The 19,911-nt window shown below is 40.5% G+C and overlaps 1 protein-coding gene across 3 annotated transcripts in view; it reads right to left on the reverse strand.

The window, feature by feature from the left end:
- Positions 1-864: 864 nt before the first annotated feature.
- Positions 865-19,911, reverse strand: part of SCML2 (Scm polycomb group protein like 2) — a 66,734-nt gene continuing 47,687 nt past the window's right edge. For all 3 annotated transcript variants that reach the window (XM_082761073.1, XM_082761072.1, XM_082761071.1), the window contains 7 exons: positions 17,496-17,631; positions 15,357-15,560; positions 11,120-11,302; positions 9,916-10,029; positions 5,441-5,722; positions 4,612-4,775; positions 865-3,245 (listed from right to left, as the gene is read on the reverse strand). In XM_082761073.1, the coding sequence (XP_082617199.1) occupies positions 3,120-3,245; positions 4,612-4,775; positions 5,441-5,722; positions 9,916-10,029; positions 11,120-11,302; positions 15,357-15,560; positions 17,496-17,631 (1,209 nt within the window). In that variant the 3' untranslated portion in view covers positions 865-3,119. The remainder of the gene's footprint in view (positions 3,246-4,611; positions 4,776-5,440; positions 5,723-9,915; positions 10,030-11,119; positions 11,303-15,356; positions 15,561-17,495; positions 17,632-19,911) is intronic.

The raw sequence follows: 19,911 nt of genomic DNA on the forward strand, positions 1-19,911 counted from the left end.
CCGCCATGCAGTATTCTTCCATTTCCATACTGCATGGGTCTTCTGCAGCAAGGGCTGTGAGAGCTGCCAGCCCTCCTGGAGCAGCTGCAGTTTGATTTTACACGGAAGAGATCTTACCGTGTGCTGATGTGTCACAGTGCTGCCTCGCGAGAGGCTACAAGACACAGAACCAGATAAGCAGATGAACCCCTGTTGATAGCAAAGCAACTCAGAAAAACAAAGACAATACACCATGTTGTCTTTTATATTGAATATGCACCAAAAAGATATTCACTCTCTTTTGGGAAAACAGATGCAAAATGCCTCTGGACTGTTGTTACCTCCAAGTTCCATAACTTCTCTGTGAAGTATCTGAGGTTACCATTAACACAATTAACGTTACTTCTTAAACACAGGCAGATCACTGCAGAGAGGCATCAAAACAACAGACTTCTCTATAACATAAATGATAAATCCTCAAGCATATGAAGTTTAAACCTACTGGTACTATCTGCTTTAAAAAAAATAGTTTGGATCTTCACCTGAACACAGGACAAACTCGTTTTTAGGAGTCTCTTCCCCTTAGTGATTTCTATGAGAATTCGGTAAACTCTAAGCAGCCATATACTATATTCAAACCTAAATAGTTGAATATATTCCTGAATTGTTATTTTGAAAGCACAGACCAACCCAAATTCAAATTAATTGCTTCAGATAAACTATGTTGGAATAATTTCATCCTTCTGATTAAAGCTTCCTCCCATCAGATGCTGTCACGAACTGCCAGGTACGACAGCTACCCCTGCACACAGATGGTGCTTACACATAAAACAAAGCAGGCAACAATGAACAAACTATTTTATTGCTGTTTACAGAGAAGAACATCCCATGGAAAATAAAGAATAAAATATATATTCTGCTGCAACATTTTGAACGCATGAATCTCACCCAGTGTAGCGCAGGGTGAAACCCTGGTACTGTAACTTCACAGTAAGCCCTGCGCACCTGGGTGCACACAGAGCCTCGAACAAATATTTATACCCATCATAGTACCATGTACAAAAAGCTCATTCCATAAAAGCCAGAGGGAAATTTGAAACATCTTTCTTTCTCCTATGCCAATGGCAGTTAAAAAATTAAAACTGTTTTCGGTTAAACTGCATGAGCAGTACTTCTTTTAAGCTAAAGAACTCTGAAATTCAGCATAAGAAAGCACAGAAGAAGTAAGTTTTAAACGCTATGCTCCACATGTGGGGCATTATGTTTTCCTCACAGTGTAACTATAACTTTCATAGGGTTTTACCAACGATCAAGTCAATATTTTCCGAACACAAAGAGAAAATATGCTTTCTCCAATCAATGCTCTGACCTTTTCTTACTACAAAGAGCGTGCTTGTATTATTCATCTAAGCATACACGCACCACAAAAGATATGCAAAACAAATCAATAGAGATAACCTTTAGTGTCAAATGTCTAATGATGGAATAATAAAAACAAGCCTGGAAGCCCAAACGACTTGCTAAATTAAAATTGCATTGCAGTCACTTAAACTAACAAAATTCTCAGACAAGCTACAAAAAATGTTATTTTGCAGCAGTATCTCTGCTGAAACCTGAGGAGTATCAGAGTATTGGTACAACAAGGCATTTTCAGCAAAAGGATTCGTAAAAAATACATTTTTACTATATAGTTTCATATAAAAAGGCAATAAGAAATATAATAAAACCTACCAATTTAGGACTACATCTTCCTTAGCAAATAGCTTTCATCACTTGCACTATTACATACAGTACATTCAGTTTCCTACACAGAAAGTACATTTTCTTATCCCTGATGTATATTACAGTCGGCAGTGACAACAAACTGGTTCATTATCACCACTGGTTCTTGTAGCTTACACAAACAGCATCAATTTTACCTTAAACAGGCTTATCAATTACATAGTAGCACTTCCTGAAAGGAAATATAAGCCCAAAACATCAGAACCAAACAAGTGTTTTCAGAAATACACCAGCATACGTGGCTCAGAGTTCAGTGATGACTAACCAGGAGTATTGCATAGTACAGGGATTTTGCCTGCAGGAGTAAATCCACCCTTTGATTGTTTGTCACCTTCTGACTCCAAGAGCGGACAACAAATTAAACAGGTGCTAATGAATATGAAAGTAGAACGTGACCGAAATTACTGGTAAAAAAACAAACAAGAAATCGTACAGTTCTCTCTGGCACAGTGCAAAGTACATTAAAGACTGAACACGTATGTACAGTGTGCATGTGTATTTTCATATACATATAGTATGCATTTCCCTGACACATACACGTGTATATATAAAAGCATGAACACACACATCCATGCCAAACTTAGCAAAAAGATGGAATGTTTATAAGGTGGATGCGTTGTTCCAGTCGAAGCTGTCGGTCCCAGAACTGGCTGTTTATACAGCCAATATGATCTTCCATAAAACAGAACTATGATTGCCGGCATAGATTGACAACACACTGTCCATTTGTCCTTGTAACTTTCCAAAGGACCGATAATCACACTTTATAAAAGCTTATATTTGTATTAAACCCTCTTCTCCACAACGCTTCCCTCCCCCCCGACCTGTTCATATGGCTATTCCCTTTATGGAAATCTATGAAGAAAAACCTAGCTGAGTATGACTCTGCTGGAGGACCAGGCACAGCAGTTACTACTGAGATGAGATCTTCTCTTTTACATTTTCCTCGCAATGTAAAAGTTTACAGCCACCCCTGTAAAAATTATTAACACCTGATGCTGTTTTTGTTTTTTTCTTCCTTTGGGATTCAGCTGTTTTGGTTCCGAATACAAATGCATTGGCTGGAGTCTGCAACAGAGAATAACTGTGCTTTTCAGCACTGTTACCAACCTGCTCCCCAGCCAGTGTGACCAGCAGTCCAGTCCTTCCCTGCAAACCTTCTGAAACAGTTCACAAAATACTGGAATGTAATACAGATTTTCTTTTTCCCCTCTTTATCCTAGACGTCTTCACATTTTGAGAGAGCCTTCAAAAAATACAGATGATTTCTGCAACAAAACACTTTTAAATAAAGGTGATGGCTGTTAACCTGAGAGCTTAGTGTGATGTGAACATACCCTTTGTGGTATCCCCATCGGCTAGTACTTTCCTTGTTTAAGTCTTTCAATGTGGTAGCACAACTTTAGGGCAGGCCCCAGCTTCAGTCCCATATATTTCATTATCATATCACTCCTCAGTAACAGTAGTGCCTTCCCATCAATTTCCTGCAGAAGGAAGAGAACAAACACAACACCACACAACTGCTTTAACAATCTGCATGGTGACACCGGAAAGTACATCGCATTTGTTTCTACTGCAGTAAAAATGTATCTACCATTTATAAGGCAGTAACTTAGTGCAGTACTTTGATATTTACACCTGGCCACCGAAGGGAAATTTGTTTCAGTATTTTTACGGTAAGACTAAGGCATGTGAGATGCTAAACAATATTACAGTAAGTAAAAAACTGACCAAACAGCCTGCAAAAGTAAGTACTAGCTGGGAAAAAGAGGAAGAAAAAAAAAAAAGAATAGGTCAAGGAAAGAAAAAAAAGCTGCAAAGGAAGGTCTGTGCAGTTGGAGATTAAATGATCCAAGCACTGAGGCCTTGCACTGAACCTTGAACACAGCTGTGGGAGGGTTCTGGCGGGTGCATGCAAATAGTCACGCAGAGGAAGGGGTTACAAACCATCTGAATCCGTGAAATAAGACAGATCCACATCCAGGTTAAGGCAGACAGATTGTTAGGATCAAGACCGAGGACAACTCAGGCAGATTGCAACTGCCTGGTTGAGAAGCTGCTGAAATATAGCAGTCCCAAGCTCTTAGTAGCATTACATACCGTAGACAGGCAATTAGTTCCCTAAAACACCATAAAGAAAACCACTCTGTCTTTTTTTTTTTTTTAAACATAAACCCGACAAAGCAAGTGACATTTGGTCTTGCTATACAACTAAGAATAACTAGCACATAAGACAGGAAGTTCTGTAAAAAGTGACTTTGAATTTTCCTTTCAATTCAGCTTAATGTGAAATTTATCTGTTAGTAAGAGCCAGCGCAGAACAAGGGGGAAATACCACTAACGAGAAAGCCAACCTCCTTTTGGAGGGCCACGTATAAAATGAAATAATAAAGCAGCTTTTTGCTGGGCTACCTGCCATAGAAAAGCACAGGGAGAAGAAGGGAAAGGGGAGACCAAAAGCAACAGAAACCAACACTTAAGAGTTTCTCTCTCTAAATACAACATCTTGTTAGATCCTAGGAAACTCTATGCATTGCTTGGCAAAACAAAGCAAGCTTGACAAATTAAACATTTCAATTCAACCTCTGAATTTTAGTATTAATGACCAAGTGCAAAAGGTAACCAGGTAAAGCTTCTCTTACTTTGGGATAACCAGTCTACGAAACAGACCAAAACACTACATGAGGAGTTTCAGGCAGAAAAATATTTTTTCAGCCTCCTTCTGTTACACAAGTGAGTTGAGTCTGTTCTACCTTCACTTGCAAACCCAGTGACAGAAATGAAAGCTGTATTGTAAGAGATTAGTGTGATAGACAAGATCTACTAGAACAGAATGGATATGCGTCATACATGTCTCCTAAAGAGTTCTGCGTGTGGAGCTAGAGCCTGCGGATCAGCCTCTTTCACAAAGCGCATCACTTCCTCTATCGACCAGGTGGAAGGATCCTTATTCAACATTCTTGAAGGTTCCCTTTTTAGCGAATTCAGGTCCGGTCCAGTTGTGGAACTTGCGGCTTTCAGGATAAAATAGTGTGAAAGGAAGAAGTATCACTAGTCTTTAAAGGGAAAACACCTTTCATTTCACATAAGGCATTCTTACTATTAAAAACAGGCTTTTATTATTCATTCTTTGCCATATATTAAGATGAAGGATGTTTTATTTTCCCCCAAGTAATACTGAATTGTTCCATTTGTCTTTAAATACCTTATACAACTGCATAACAGCAGCACAAACATTAGCATGATGACATACCTAGAGGGATTACTTTTACTCATATTTGGTTCCTGGGTCCTGAGATGCTGGTATTTGGGAACGTGGCAAATGCAAGCTGAACTGTGCAGACAGGGACAGGAGGAAACCCTATCTCCATATTTCAGCAACACAGCAATGGCTGATAAAAATGCTCAGGAAGTGAGTTGCACGTAACTAGCACTGCCCAGTCTAGTTTGAGGAAAGTGCAGCAGACAAGACCCCTCTGGCTTGCACCACAGTGTTAGTTCTAACAGGCTTAGGTTCTGCATTAGGTTAACAAGCCTGACGTGCTTGGCAACAGCACAACATCTCAATCCGTACGCAACCTATTTTCTATGGCAAAGAACTTCTTTATTCATAACTCACGGACTTTGTATGTTAATAAAAGCTGCTATATGCTTTGGAAAGCCTAGGCATAGAGCATACCTTCAATCCTCCTCTGTATTCGATTCCTACTAACTTCATAGAAACTGCTGTTCCCAGCAGAGCTCAAGGAGAGCCGGCGCAGGACAGGGGCTGAATTTGAGGTAGCAGTCACTGGCTGAAAGGAATTTCTGTAATATGCTGTGCTCCCTGAAGAACGATATTCAGTGGAATTTCGACAGGTCGGGCTGGAAGGATTTACTGAATTAAGTGCAGAATCCATAGAGTCCTCAGAAAAGCGATGCTCTTTGGAAGTGCTGTTTTCTTCTATGGGTAACGTTTCCGCTACAGGAAAAGAAAAAAAAAGGAAAAAAAAGCATTGATTGGTTCAAAATGATGGGCTTTTTAACTCTGTTATTTAAATCCTTGCTATGTTCTCCTGAAGATAACTATAGGTTCCAAGCCTGGTAATGAATCTCCTGTGAGGAAAGCACTACTGCAGAATAGTTGACCAGTTGACCTCTTCCTTGAGTAATCACTGGGCCCTTACTACATAAATAAATAAATAAATCTAACATCTAAAGTTTGAGACAACCTTCCATAAATTATTTCACATATATTTGTTAAATATTACCAACAGGGCAGGGACATAGGGGTTGTTTTTTAATTTTAAATTGCCTGATGTTAGCATTAATACATGTGCAATCTCAGCAAGCATTTCCATGATCTTTTTTTTTAATATAAACAAAAACTTCTATCAATAACTTCATAAACAAGTGGACAATTATCATCTGTAGATCCCAACATGCCCAGAGACACCGGCCATCAATAAAAATTGAACAAATTACACGCAAAGCTACAGAAGGCAGTGAATCCCAGATACACACACACTAACACAATGCACCCTGACCACGATGCTGTATTGGTGTGTAGTTAGAAACCAGTGAGAGCACCACTCCATTCTCGAGCCCTCGTATGACTCATCTCCATTTGCACCAGGCCAACATCTAGCCTGAGAAAGAAGTTGGAAGCATGATGTAAAAATCTGTATGAAACAAATGCTGCTTTGGCAGGAGAGCTAAGAGCTGGAAAATATAGCTAACAGGTTCACAGAAGTGTAAACCCCGCAATACCATCTTGAAAATTACTCTTAGCAAAGTTATAAAACATATGCTAGTGGAGTAGCATATTCTTTGGGATAACTGGTACAATCTGCGAAAACAAGTTCCTAAAATACACTCCTTATTACTCTTCTTATATGGCAACTTTCAACCATTTGTTGGGAACATACCAGGATTAAAGCTAAAGGAAGAGCATTTTTCTTAAACAAACAAGAAAGAAAAATCAACCAAACTAAAATTAAAAAAAAAAAAAAAACAACAAAAGCCAACAACACCAGACTGAGCTTCTCAAGCATGTTTAACTTGCTCCGTGAGGCCTTAGGTTCTCTCTCCTGAAACCTGCTTAAAAGTGAAGTTTAGTGAAGAACATTAAGTGTGTTTTGCAGTGATGGTGTTCAGACAACATAATCCCAAAGGGGGGCAAGGATAATGAGAACATCAGCTCCCTGCTTAGAGAACTCAGCACAGCAAGATCTACAAGATGATGTAACATCTTTCAATAAACTTGATAGTTGTGGCATAAAGAAGCCTTTAAGTACCCAAGCCCCAAAACCACCACTGCATACTTTATAGTTTGTTAGATCTGTATCAGAAAAGCAGAGCAGCGGATACTGAGGTTTTCAAAGAAAACAAACCCCTTTACATTTGTCAGCTTGAAGTAGCTGCAGCAACTTGCCAAAATGAAACCAAAAGCCATCTTCCTATACAATTTCCAAGAGAATAACAGATGCAGTCAATGATAAGCGCTGTAAAATTAGAGGAAACCAAGAGAACATTAGATCAGTAGGAAACGAGAACACTAACAGGAACCTCAGTCAAAGACCAAAAGGCAGAGTTGATATTTCAATTAGCTACAGCAAAGCAACACGAAGGTGTCTAAGGTTCAGCAGAACACACAGACGTGGATTTCAGAAGGTGGGAATGCTGGCATGTTGCAGGGGGCAATCATCTTTTACAGCAGGTGCTTGTGCCTGGCAGCTACGCCACCCAATCCACTCCCTCTCCATCCACCCAGCTTCTCTACGAACAAAACCCAGCTGCAGTCTCGTTGAAGAAGCGGTCAACTGGCTTGACAGCTGATTCAGGATTGCTGTCTGACACACGGAGCCTTGCCAACAACGCAGCAACGAATGACAATTTTCCTACCTCAACATTTTGACCAGATGTGTGTAACAATGGTATGGAAAGCAAACTGTTTTATTTTTTTTTCCTGTTTCATGGGAGGTTCCACTGCAGAATGCCTGATCTGTGGATAAATTAATAAAAAGCTAATAAAAGGCGTTATGGCCTTATGTTTCAATTGTAAGGATGACAATAGAGTGTTTAGGACTGAAGGCCTTAGCAGGAATTGGACGTTTTGTTTTCTTGAAGCTCCTCCGGGAATAGGAAGTCAGTTGTTCTGCCATACATAACTGCGTGATGTAACTGGCTGCAGTGCTAGGAACACTCTGTTTCCAAGGGGAGGGAGACCGGGTTATTTCTCTTTCCTCTCCCTTATCTTTCAAAACTTTGAGAAGAAACTGTTAGTGAGCAGAAAAGACAGCAAAATCTGCAGAACATATCCCTGAGCGGATCAGAAGGAAAACGAGCTGTTTGAAAGACCCTTTCCCACAATTATTCCATTTTGCGTTCAAATGATATTTCAAAACAGCTCTTTCAAGACGACTATGTCTCAATAGAGCCAGAACTTTTCAGGGGCAGATCTTTCTTGCTAACCAGCCCATGACTGACCGCTATGAAATTACCTCCAGATTTTCAGCAGAGGACACTGCCCTAATGGGAAACACACAACACTAGAGAATACTTTGCCTCTTGAAACACACAGAGTGCAAACTCAAACTTCTGAAACCATGGCAAAACTTTCTTTATTTTTGTTTTTACCCCAGGTAACTGCACTTTGTAATGAATTACTGATTTTAAAATGCATTTTAAGGAATACATTAACTTCATCTATAAAAGGGATCCAGTACTGAACTACTCCACGAGGCATAAAAAGCAGTACATGCATGATGGCTTTCTTTGAGGGAGCTTTCTTACAAGAGAATGCAGCTCTAACTCAAAACGCTTGCTTTGTCCAATTAAAACAACTCTATTTCAGTTGAATTAAATGCTCTACACTTATTCCTGAAGTCACCTACCAGAAATGCCTGATTTAATTGCATAGATATTGTTCAACTAACCCAGTATTCCTTCAGGAAAGGTACAGTTCTGCATTGACTGTTAATTTCTGTACTGCCGCTGTTACTGTACATTTGAAATGGTGACTCTTATTGAACTATCACTTTGAACATTTTAATTTGATTTCCTTTCCTGCTTTAACTGAAGTCCTATGACTTTCTAATCTGCACAGAAAAAGAGATCCTTCTGCCCACGCTGAGGCTAATAACTACAAAAGGACCCCAGAACCTCCAAAAAAAAAAAAAAAAAAAAAGAGAGAAAAAAAGAATATGAAAAAGCAAAGAGCTCGTCTCTATCTGGCTTCAAAAAAGCCTTTGGCAATAATATCCCAATATACTGCAGCAACAGAAAGCATGGATCAGATGGGATGAGTCACATCAACAAGTTACTATGACTTAACTAGTTAAGTAGCAAAAGGGGAATAAGACCATTCCCTCATAGATCTCTCACTGAGGTTTAAAACCAGCATGCTTTACCTCACATCTGAGGCAGACGAAGAGTGGGTGCATGCTCAGTTACTGCAGCTCTGCTGTGGGGCAGGCAAAGGCACTATTTGTCCCGGAGCCAGAGCATCCTAACAGCTAGCTGCCACGGGGAGGCTGCTCTGCTCCCCTTGCCATGGCTGCATTTTATCCAACTCTTCTCTGCGCTCATCTGCATCCACACGGAGTCAGTCCTGAGAAGAAAACTGCACAGACTCTTGGCTTCACCAAAATGTTTTCTGTGCTTTGGGTCACGGGCTCAGCTTGCCACCCAGTCAGGGAGACGTGGGGCCCGCTACAAGGACAAGGAGGTGAGGAAAGCAGGATCAGCACAGCTTTCCGTGGCAGCCAGCCATAAATGGAGCTTAATCGTATCATCAAAATGCACCCTTACTCACCTGTTGGCTCGAGCCCAGAGTTATTAGAGTTGCTTCTAATTTATCTCCTAATCCATTTCAAGGCAATTGGTTTTCTACTAAATTGCCATACAAGAAGCAGGAGGCTTCATACATCACCTATTTGCCTGGGTGACTTCATGAAAAATGCAAGCATGTTGAAGAGGAGGACTTCTTGAACTTGCAGTAGGTCTTCCATAAGCACAAAATCTGTGCCACCGGTCAATAATTAACACACTTCCACCCTGGCCTGTCAAGGGCTACAGACAAACTAGACACATGCGTTGTACTCGGTCCATTTTGACTGGAAGTACTGAAATCACAGGTAATCCTCATATATAATACCAATACAACGTAACTACCTTCAGATGGATGAGCATCATTCCTGGGAAGTTTAGGGGAAAGGGGAGCAGTGTACGGTGGAGAGTCCTGAGAGTATCGTTTCGCACTTCTGTTTTCAGGTATTTCTTCTTTTGCTGTGAAGAGGAAAGTCACCACCTATTTATTCTGGCATAAAACGCTCACAGGGAAAGTAAAAGGACAAAAGCAAAAACATACATCAGGCATTCGCCAGGTTACAGACCAGTTTCTTATGTCACACAAACTCAGCCATTTCAATACAAACCTTCAAAGATGAAATAACAGCTTAGTTTATGTTGTCATCATCCAAACTACCTTGACCTTGGCTACTTTTCTGACAAGTGTTAAAACAAATGGCTTTCATCTGACAGGCTGAAACAAATCCAATTTCTCCATTGGAGGAAAAAAAAAAAAAAAAAAAAGTATTTTTTTTTTCTAAAGCAGCTCCTAGAAGTCAGACTCAGCTACCAGACAGCTGTGAGGAAGCTTCATCCCCGATATGAATCTTGTGAAATTGCACTGATGTCAAAGTTTTCTCAGCTACAGCTCCTGATAACCCTCGGGCTGGGATTTGCAATACCAGGCACTGCAAACCACCTGATGGGAGATCTTGCACAAGCCATTTCCCTCTCACTCTCTCTACACTCCTGGTGTAGCAGAGAAAGATACTGGGCTGATATATAATATCAGAAGCAGCCACCTGCAAAACCCACCTTCTCTGCTAGAAGACCAGACAGTATGTTGAGGAATTTAAAATTTTGGAGCTGCCACTGAGCAAGACGAATGAAGATGGAAGAAAGGACTTCTTCCTGTTATGGGATGGGCTGAACTGTATCACCTGTCAGAGCAAGCCCCTTCTTATGAGACAGTGAGTGTTTTTCTGTAAGCTTATTTTATGATTCAAACAGAAATTGAACAGATGAAATGTGAAGTTTTGAGCTTGTTCTCTTAGTAGCAGCACAGTGATACATACAACATGCATATGTTTCCTGGTTTGACTGCAAGGAAGAATTTGCTGAACAAAATGATTTCTGCACATGTGGTATGAGCTATCTCAACCTGTCAAAGCACGTGCACTCTGGAACGAATTCACCACAAACTGAACAATTCAAGTTAGAGCAAGGCAGATTAAAACGTTAAATTCCACAAAGTCACCACGCTTCTCAAAGACAACAGAACCTGAAAATAAGAGCTGCTTAATAGTACCTGGTTTGTTCCTGTCATACTCCGTAGGGCTATGCGCACATCCCATGTAAGGGCTGAAGGGCTGGCTACTGAAAAGATTATCACACTGCAGACTGTGGCAGAGTTTTTCCAAGAAACGTAGGACAAACGATGCGCTGTTTACAGAAGGAAGATTGATGGCGTGCTTCTCCCCATCAAAGGAAGCTGTGAACAAGAAGACGATGTCAAACATCCCCCAAGCATCATGAAGTATAACAAAACACCACCAAGGAAAGGAGCTTTGATTTAAACAATGCAAGACATGAGAGGAGTAAACAATCGTTCTGATATTTAACAAATTTATCTCCAAAGGACTGATTCGACCTTCTGTTGGATCCACGCCACTTTAAATTTGCTCTATGGGAACTTACGTTAATAAAATAACTCTGGATTCACACCAGCATAACAAAACGAAACCTTATGGATAATTTCTATTGTCTGCTTTATAAAGCAGTAACCTCTGCACCACCTATTTGCAGGAGAAAACATAGAAAAGACACATTGCAGTTTTTTGCTGGGAAAAAAAAAAAAAAAAAAAAAGGCAGGAAGCAAGAGATTTTAATTTTTTTTTCCTTTCCTTTTTTTTTTTTTTTTTTTTTTTTTTTTTTTTTAACATTTCTAACTGAACTGAGCTTAGTTGGGGTATTATGCTGGCATCCATTGCCACTGAAATTCTGACTGCAGAAGCTGTTTTGCCATTTGATCTTTTACCATTGGAGAAATCTGTCCTGCTGTCAGCGCTGCAGCGGTCAGGCTCCCATTTATTTCAACAGGAGCAAGGTGGCCGAGACACCACAACAACAGGCTCGAATGAGCAATTACGAAGAGATTGGACATGTGCCAGCGTCTTTTATTCGTTGACTTCCTTCCTCATCCCCCAAACATTCAGACTGATGTTGTTAATGGTATTTGCCTCTTCTGTGACAGTTGGTAAGATTCGGAAGGACTGAATCTTGCAAGCACCACTGGTACACAGATAAACGATCACCATTACATTAGCTGGATGTAGTTATTTCTGATTACATTACAGCGAAACAGGACCAGACTTGTAACTTATGCTTAGGGTTGCGAAGAAGTAGCATGGACACCAGGTTTATGCATCGATTTGTCTTCTTGGGTTTTCAGCCTATCAAGCAGCTTTCTGTTTTTAGCACGATGACAAGCAGAGCTGTAGAGGATCACGTTTTGTTGGTGGCAGATGCATTTTCAAAAATGAACCAAAAAAAAAGAAAACCACAAAAAAACAGAAATGACAAGGAAGTCTTTAGTTACAGATCTGAGGCAAGGGATATTTCCATACTGTGTTACAGAAGAGGCGATAACATAGGGAAAAATAAAGAAAACGCCCAAGCTTTAGCATATTTTAGGCTTCCTTAGGAAATCACAAGTGTGACTTACACTGCTAACGTAAGCAAGCTTATGATTAGAATTAATGGGAGAACACGGGTGAGCATCAACAATAACGTGCTACCTCTTGTGTGCTACCCAACACAAGTGCCTAAAATTTAAGAGTCAGTACCACAGGGACAAGCCCCGGACCCGCATGTTTCCGTAGCCCATTCATTTTTTCCAGACTCCAATGCTGAGATGAAATCCTACTGACTCACATGTGGCTCAGCCACGAGGTTCCCTACCTCCTGCTTGGGGAAGGGGTCTCTGCTGGCATATTTCTGCTTGCAGCTCGACCCGTTTGGAGAGCAAATGGGCTGTGAGACCTAGCACAGGCTGCTCTCCTGGTATTTACTGCGAGGTAGTGCTGTCAGCTCCAACCACAATTTAAAACACTTTATAATAGCCTTACAGGTAGTCTTATATGGCCTTGGGGAAATTACTTGTTCTCCACATCTCAACGTCTCATTTTGAAAAGAAGCATTGAAAAGAACAATATTATCTCTGAGTTGTCAAGAGGATAAAGCAAGAAACATCCGAAGCCATCTGACCGCCCCAACAAGGCAGACCATGGGAAAAATCCACAAGTAAGGGTTCAGTCAGTGCAAACACAGCTCCCTCCTACTCCAAACCCCCGAGGGCAACCACAGGAACTCCAGGCAAAGGAGAGGGATCCAGATCCACACAGCTCTGCTCGGGGATATAGCACATGCTTCTTACTTCCTAGATAAATGCCAGGGCTGAAAATAAAAAGGAGTACTTCCGAGGTGCAATAACCTCGGCATTTAACGACAAATAAAGAGGGAATGGAGCTTGTTTGTGCAATCCCAGCCCATGGGATGAAAAGTCATTCGCATTTCTTTACTTTCCATTGTGTAGGCATGTTTTAAACAGAAAGCTAGGAGAAAGGCTGAGAGCGAAACTATCAGACAAATGTGTTTGTCTGATAGTGAAGAAAATCACCCAAGAGACTGATTTAATTCTCTGCTTGAGAAGATTTATCTGAAACTCAGACTATTTCATCCACCAAATGCCACAGTCTCAGAGCTACAAGGGGAAAAAAAGAGGCCGACACTACCACCATGAGTGGGCTTGTTAATCAAGCCTCTAATTTCCTTTCAGTTGCATTCGCCTGAATTGAAACCTTATGCATCAAGCAAAAATAAAATGGTTTGTGTTTCTGTTTTGAGTAAGAAAAGAGGGAAAAAAGCTAAATTCAACTCCATTCAAAACAATTATTTTCTCTGGCAGCTGAACCAAAGAACCCATTAATTATTCACACATATTCCAGAAAGATTATTTTATCCATGTCCCAGCATACAGCTTCCTCCTATGGCAGATACAATACTTGCCATTACAGTTCGTGAGTCCACAGAAGATTTAGATTTCTTTGCTTAGCCTCTGATGCAACAAATTATTTATCTTGCTAGTCTCAAGAAAAGAAAAAAAAAGAAAAAAGCCTACACTAAAAACACTTTCAAACAAATTTCTACAAGAAAACAATTTCATTCTCTCATTTTGTTCTACTGTTTATTTTCTGTTTTTCCATGATGCTCACAAGCACAGCCGGCTGTAATGTGCTACATTAACCTAAGTCACATTTTGTGCTTCTCAAAATGTATCACACGAAAATTTCTGATCAAACGACACGGAGTTTTAAGTGTTTGTTCACCCAGCTTTTCAGAGACCTGCCTGACAGGCTGATGGGAAGGCAGGAGCTCAAGAACACAAGAAACTCACTGGAGTCTTGTGGCTCTAACACCTGAGTGAGCTGCAGGACTGAGCTTCGGGAGCAATCTACAGAGCCAGGTTCCTCAACTCCAGGGCTACTGAGCAGGGCTACTGAATCCAGGCCTTGTAGCAAAGCCTGGTGTAACCCAGCAATTCCTTTTCCTACAGAATTTTTGAATGTAAATAAATAAGAACTAAACAGCAGAGAAAAAGCACCCATTTTGTGAACAAACTCATGGGGATACATAGGCAAGGACTACTGAAGTTCTGCTCCATGCAGGTCAGGGTACTATGTTTTAAATATCGTTAGACAGCAACATCTTTTATGAGGATTTAATTAAACCTGTATCCCACTAATCATCTTTCACATCTGGTGTTAATGTAAGGAGATTAAAGTAATGCAAAGTCTTTTTACTACCAGTGATGGAATTATGAATTGATGTGCTAACTGCTCTGCAGAATATTTCCTAGCCCAGAAAGAAAAAAAAACGTCAAGCAGCAGCTATTCAGTTTGAGATATATGGGTAATTTATCTGTAGACCTGCCATTAATATGTAGCAGAGATAAACCTATTCCTTAATAGAGGACATAGGTGGATGAACACTGACCTAAGAGACTGGGGAACGGGGGAAGGGAAGAAGCAGCAAATTTAACATGTGGAATCACTTGCCTGGAAGCTAAACAGATTAGTTGGAAACTTTTCACCCACTTGCTTAAGGCATTAAGAACACAAATACTATGTATGGATAAGATTATGCGAATGACTTGAATTAATAAATCTGATATTTCCCTTGCACTGAGCTTACTTGACAAATGTTTGGCTGCAGCTGTTAAATGAGGTGCACAAGCTCTACTTACAGGAACCTAACTGCAGAGTGTACATGGAATTTAACTTCTCTATTGCTGAATTCTAATTTAAGAATTGTTCAGAACATCCTCGGCCCACGCTGAGATAAATTACACTCCACCAGTGCTCTCTTAATAACAGAGTTCCCAAGTATATACTCTTGACTGTGCTTATGCGTTACAAAAATGATACAAACTCCCTGCAGTTCCTTCCCCTGTTGCGAAGAAACAGAAATCAAACGTCTTCACGTACCAGTTATCATCTCCCCTCCGTGATGGCCAGATTTCAGAAATCCAAAGACGGTCTTGGATTGGTAGGCACAATCCACACAAGCCTGTACAGCCTGCTGAAGTACCACATTGACAGGACCCGGCCCAAAGTGATCTGGAAGCTGCTGAACTTTCTTCTTATCCAGGTGAGGCCCAGAATTTCCATGCTTGTTGACATAAACACACACTGCAAAAGAAGGAGCCGTGTGAACTGTAGAGTACGTCTGCTTTAATCACAGCTGGTGCGCACAGAAGAATAGAGACACGTTTCACACGCCTGATCTGCAAGCTGTTTCTGCAGTTTGAGTCTTGCTGACAAGATGTACCGCTCAGCCCAAAGTGGAACACACATACCATCATGCATGCATACTTTCTGAGCATGCAGCAAGTTCTCTCTCTGCATTCTGTTGAGGTTCTCCTGCCTCAGTCCCATAGCCGCTTCCCTCTGATCTCTACAGCCCTTCTCTACCCTGCCAAGGAAACAAAGCCGTCACAATCTGTGCTCTTCTTTTGACTCATCTCTATTCACACCCTGGTACCAATAAAGTAAAAACTACCGGCAAGTCCTCTGAAGTACCAAAAATCAATTCTAAAAAGCTGGCCTTAGCAAATTGCTTCCTTTTTTTCCCCCTCATATTTGAGAAGCTGCCACAAACCAAACCCTAAGGCATATGCCTGCCATGGATGCCTGTTCAGAAGCACCCAGGCAGCATTGCCACATGCAGGTATGATGGCCAGCATCCCTACCCTCAGCAGCCCCAAACCACTCGTGTATGATTTCCACACTACAGCTTGGCCTTCTCTGCTAAATAAAATGAACACGCTTCTCTGAAAGCTGTGCAAGGTGGTTTAAAGCTTATCACAGAAGCAAACCGGACTTTCGAAAATACTTTTTACAGGGACTATGAAAACCTTTCAAAATGAACAACACTGTAAAAAATAAGAGGAAAAGACATAATTGAAGATTTTTTATTTTTCATTCTTTTTGACTATTATATGGCCAGGATGCACCCAAGGCACTATTATAGCTTAAAGAAAAAATGTCTTTCTGTGCTGATTAAGCAGACAACCTAAGCATTCGCTATACAAAAGGCTGCCACGTTCTCTTAACTGTAGTGCTATTTGGGCTTAGTTAAAAACATTTGACTTTAAAAAATGAAACATTTCTGTGAAGTGTTTCAATGATCTTCTATCTTCATGCATATCAGCTTACTCTCTGATGTCTTCATATTGGAGGATGCATCCTTGTATGAATTAAAAAAAAGATACAAATCAGCAAAAAGAGTTTTTGTGACATCTTCTGTCTGATCTCAGTAACAACTGAATCCTGCAAGGTTTATGTTCCTAGGAAACACATAGGTATTTTCCCCTCATCCATCACTGAAGCGGGGATTGAGAAGGGCCTGACAACTTCTATTGTAAAAACAGTTTTTAAATGTCAAAAGTACCCCAAACAAAATTATCATAATTTATGGACTTTTTAGAAAGTTCTGAGATTTCAGTTGACAACATACAAATTGTTTCATTACAGGGTTACAGGTTCCTCAACGAGTTCGCTCATTAAGTAGCTTATTTTTGTTTTGCCAACCCTGTTTAAGATACTTTTCATTGCTCTTAACTTTGCTTGTTTGGGGAGGAGGGACTTACTTCCCCTGATCGCCTTAACTTGGTTTTAATGGAATTGCTTTTTTAATGTAAGGCTACAGAGAAACAAAATCTCACTTTTGTTTTTTGATAGTCAAGTGTGAATGATACTTGAGGATCATATTGGTTTTTCAGCTACATCTGCTCCCTTTTCATATATTGAGGACTGCGACAGACATGGAAGAACCACGCAGTTTCTCTTTCAGACAGAAACAAACTAGTCTCGTTTGTACTAGTCTAGCACTAGCCAGGTCTAGTAGATCTACCAAAAGTCTCTCTGTTCCACCACTTCTTGCTATAACGCAGGCATTTACATACTAGTTGTGCACAGCAACCTACAAATACCTTAAAAAAAGAGTAGGCGAGTAATTATTTGCTGTAATAAGTTTATAGTGTACTTTCCATAAAATGACATAACTATTTTTCTTGAAATGGAAGCAATTTCACACTGAAAATGTCATTATTTTTTTCCTTTTACCTGTGGATATAACTGCTGCAGTTGCACCAGATAAACTAACTCCATCTTTAAGTATCTGTGTAGTGCCACTGTCCCCATCAGGAGAAGAAAGAGGAGAAGGTGGTGCGGAAGACAGTTGTTCTGTGAAGACTTTTTTCTGTTTCAAGAAAAAAAAAAAAAAAAAAAAAAACAAAGTCAAAATGTTTAATGCTTTTTAAGTAGCATACTAACCCTTTCTACTATCAGTTATCATACTACCAGGAGTGTGTGTAGCTCCTTATTACAGAAGTACCACACACTGCAAAGACGATGAAATCCAGGAAAGGAAGCCCAGAAATTGCTCATTTGCATTGACAGCTACTTGAGTGAAGTAGCAGAAGACAAATGACTTAAAAAGAAACCCACCTCTACCTGAGAAGGAGCAGAAAAACAATGAGTTTTTATGTATCCATTCATGACCCTTCTACATTTTACGAATCACAGAAGAGGTGTTTTGGATTACTTTCCTGGCCATATTCTTCCAATCATCTGGGTTTATCATAACTCCAATAAATTAACTGGGCCATGTATATATTCACATATAAATCCTGATTCAAATTCAGCTGTCAGCTTTACAGTGCATCTACATTTTCCTTCAACTTGTTTCAAACGGGCTGAAATTCTCAACTAATCACTTTCAGGAATGGGTGTTTTACGCAAGATATCAAATAAACCCGTAGTTATAATCCAGTCACATGGGTTGCCAAAACATTCTTCTTTTCCCAAACCAAACTTATTTGCAGCCTATCATATGACAGACAACCAGAGCTCGGAGCCCAAGGACTTGGAAATTGGTCAGCATGCCTTACCTTCCAACTGAGGAAAAGCAAATGGTGTTGTAATTTGGTTTGGGCTGGGATTTAGGAAAGAGATATACATAAGAAAGGCACTTCTAACGTGCTCTGACGTGTTATGAAAAATGCACAGAAATAACAGAAGCAATTAACTGGAAAATAGTTCTTCACCTCTTCCTACACCATTTATTTTTGCATGAGAACAGGTTATGTCCTCATTTTCTTACCTACCACAAAAGAATAGGAAGGGAAGAGGTTACCCAAGGTCTCGACACTGCTGAAGGCAGCGGAGACCTGGCTACTCTGGATTGACTCTGGTGGTCTGACATTGTTCTGTAGTTAAGAGAAAAACCAGTCAGTTCCCTAAGAGAAGCTTCCACCTATCAGTAACCACTCTTACAAGCACGATATTTACTAAATAATACATTAAAAATCACGCAGTAAGCAATCAAAACACACACCTTCCTAAGAGCAACGGTGCTTAACCTCCGCAGAACACCTACAGAGAATAAACTGATTTCCTTCCAAAACCCACAGCACATTAAAGAAAATTTCTGTGCTCATTACAGATCAGAGAAAATACACTTGGCTGTAGAAACTATTTGACAACACAGTACTGGAGGGAATCACCACGAACACAAGAGAGAGACTGCCAAGGTTTGGCGCTGCTTTGTGAGTGAGTGGCTCAGGTCAAACACCGAGCCAAACATTGATGTATGGCTTGTCAGAAACTGCCCATGCATCTTAACGCCAGGAAGCAGAAAGGTCTCATCCTCAGCACTGAGAATCTCCTCCTTAACACAGAGAACAAAAATGCAGTTAGGAAGTCTGGGCTTTTGATCTGAAGCCTGACATTCCTGAAGCCTCTCCGAAGAAGGGACTCGCCAGGGGACCAGTTGGCTGTTGTCATGCTGCAAAATACCAGTGGTCGAGTTGAGAGGGACGTGGAGGGAGGCAACGGGAGAAATGAGGCATGAAAACAAAATGCAAACACCAAGCTAAGAAGAACTACCTACCAGCCACACAAACACCTAAGTGATTTCTTACCTTGTCCTTTCCTTATTTCGGAAGACATGTTTTGGAAATACAGCATATCGTGCTTGTTCAACTGAGGTTCTCATTTTGCAACCCCAAACAGAGGAGCAGCAAAGCTATGTCCTCCCAGCAGAGCCCAGCAGATTTGCCTGGTCCCAGTTTTACCACCTAGCCCTGCACGCCATCCAGCCCTCACTGACTGCACAGACCTGATGTGGATGCTGCTCTTGTGGGGTCAGATTTAGGGCTGTGATCCACACTCAGTCCAAGGCCCTTCCTTTAGAAGTACGTGTTAATCAGTGGGTCTGGAAGGAATGCTTGGCTTTGTTCTGCAAAGTGTACTTTAAAAAGCGATGGAAGAGATGCAAGAAGATTTCTTCTTAATTGTGACAGAATTAAAAAAAAAAAAAAAAAACACAAAAACAAACATACAGTGCACGCTGTGGGTTGGGAATGGGAAATAAAACCCACCACGCATGTCATCCTCATGGAGAAGCTTAGAATACGTTTAAATAAAGGAGAAAATGACAAGACAGCTTAATGCTCCGAGCTGTATAATACAAATTAAT

This window comes from Aythya marila (genome assembly GCF_965140915.1).
Source record: "Aythya marila genome assembly, chromosome: 1".
NCBI lineage: Eukaryota > Metazoa > Chordata > Aves > Anseriformes > Anatidae > Aythya > Aythya marila.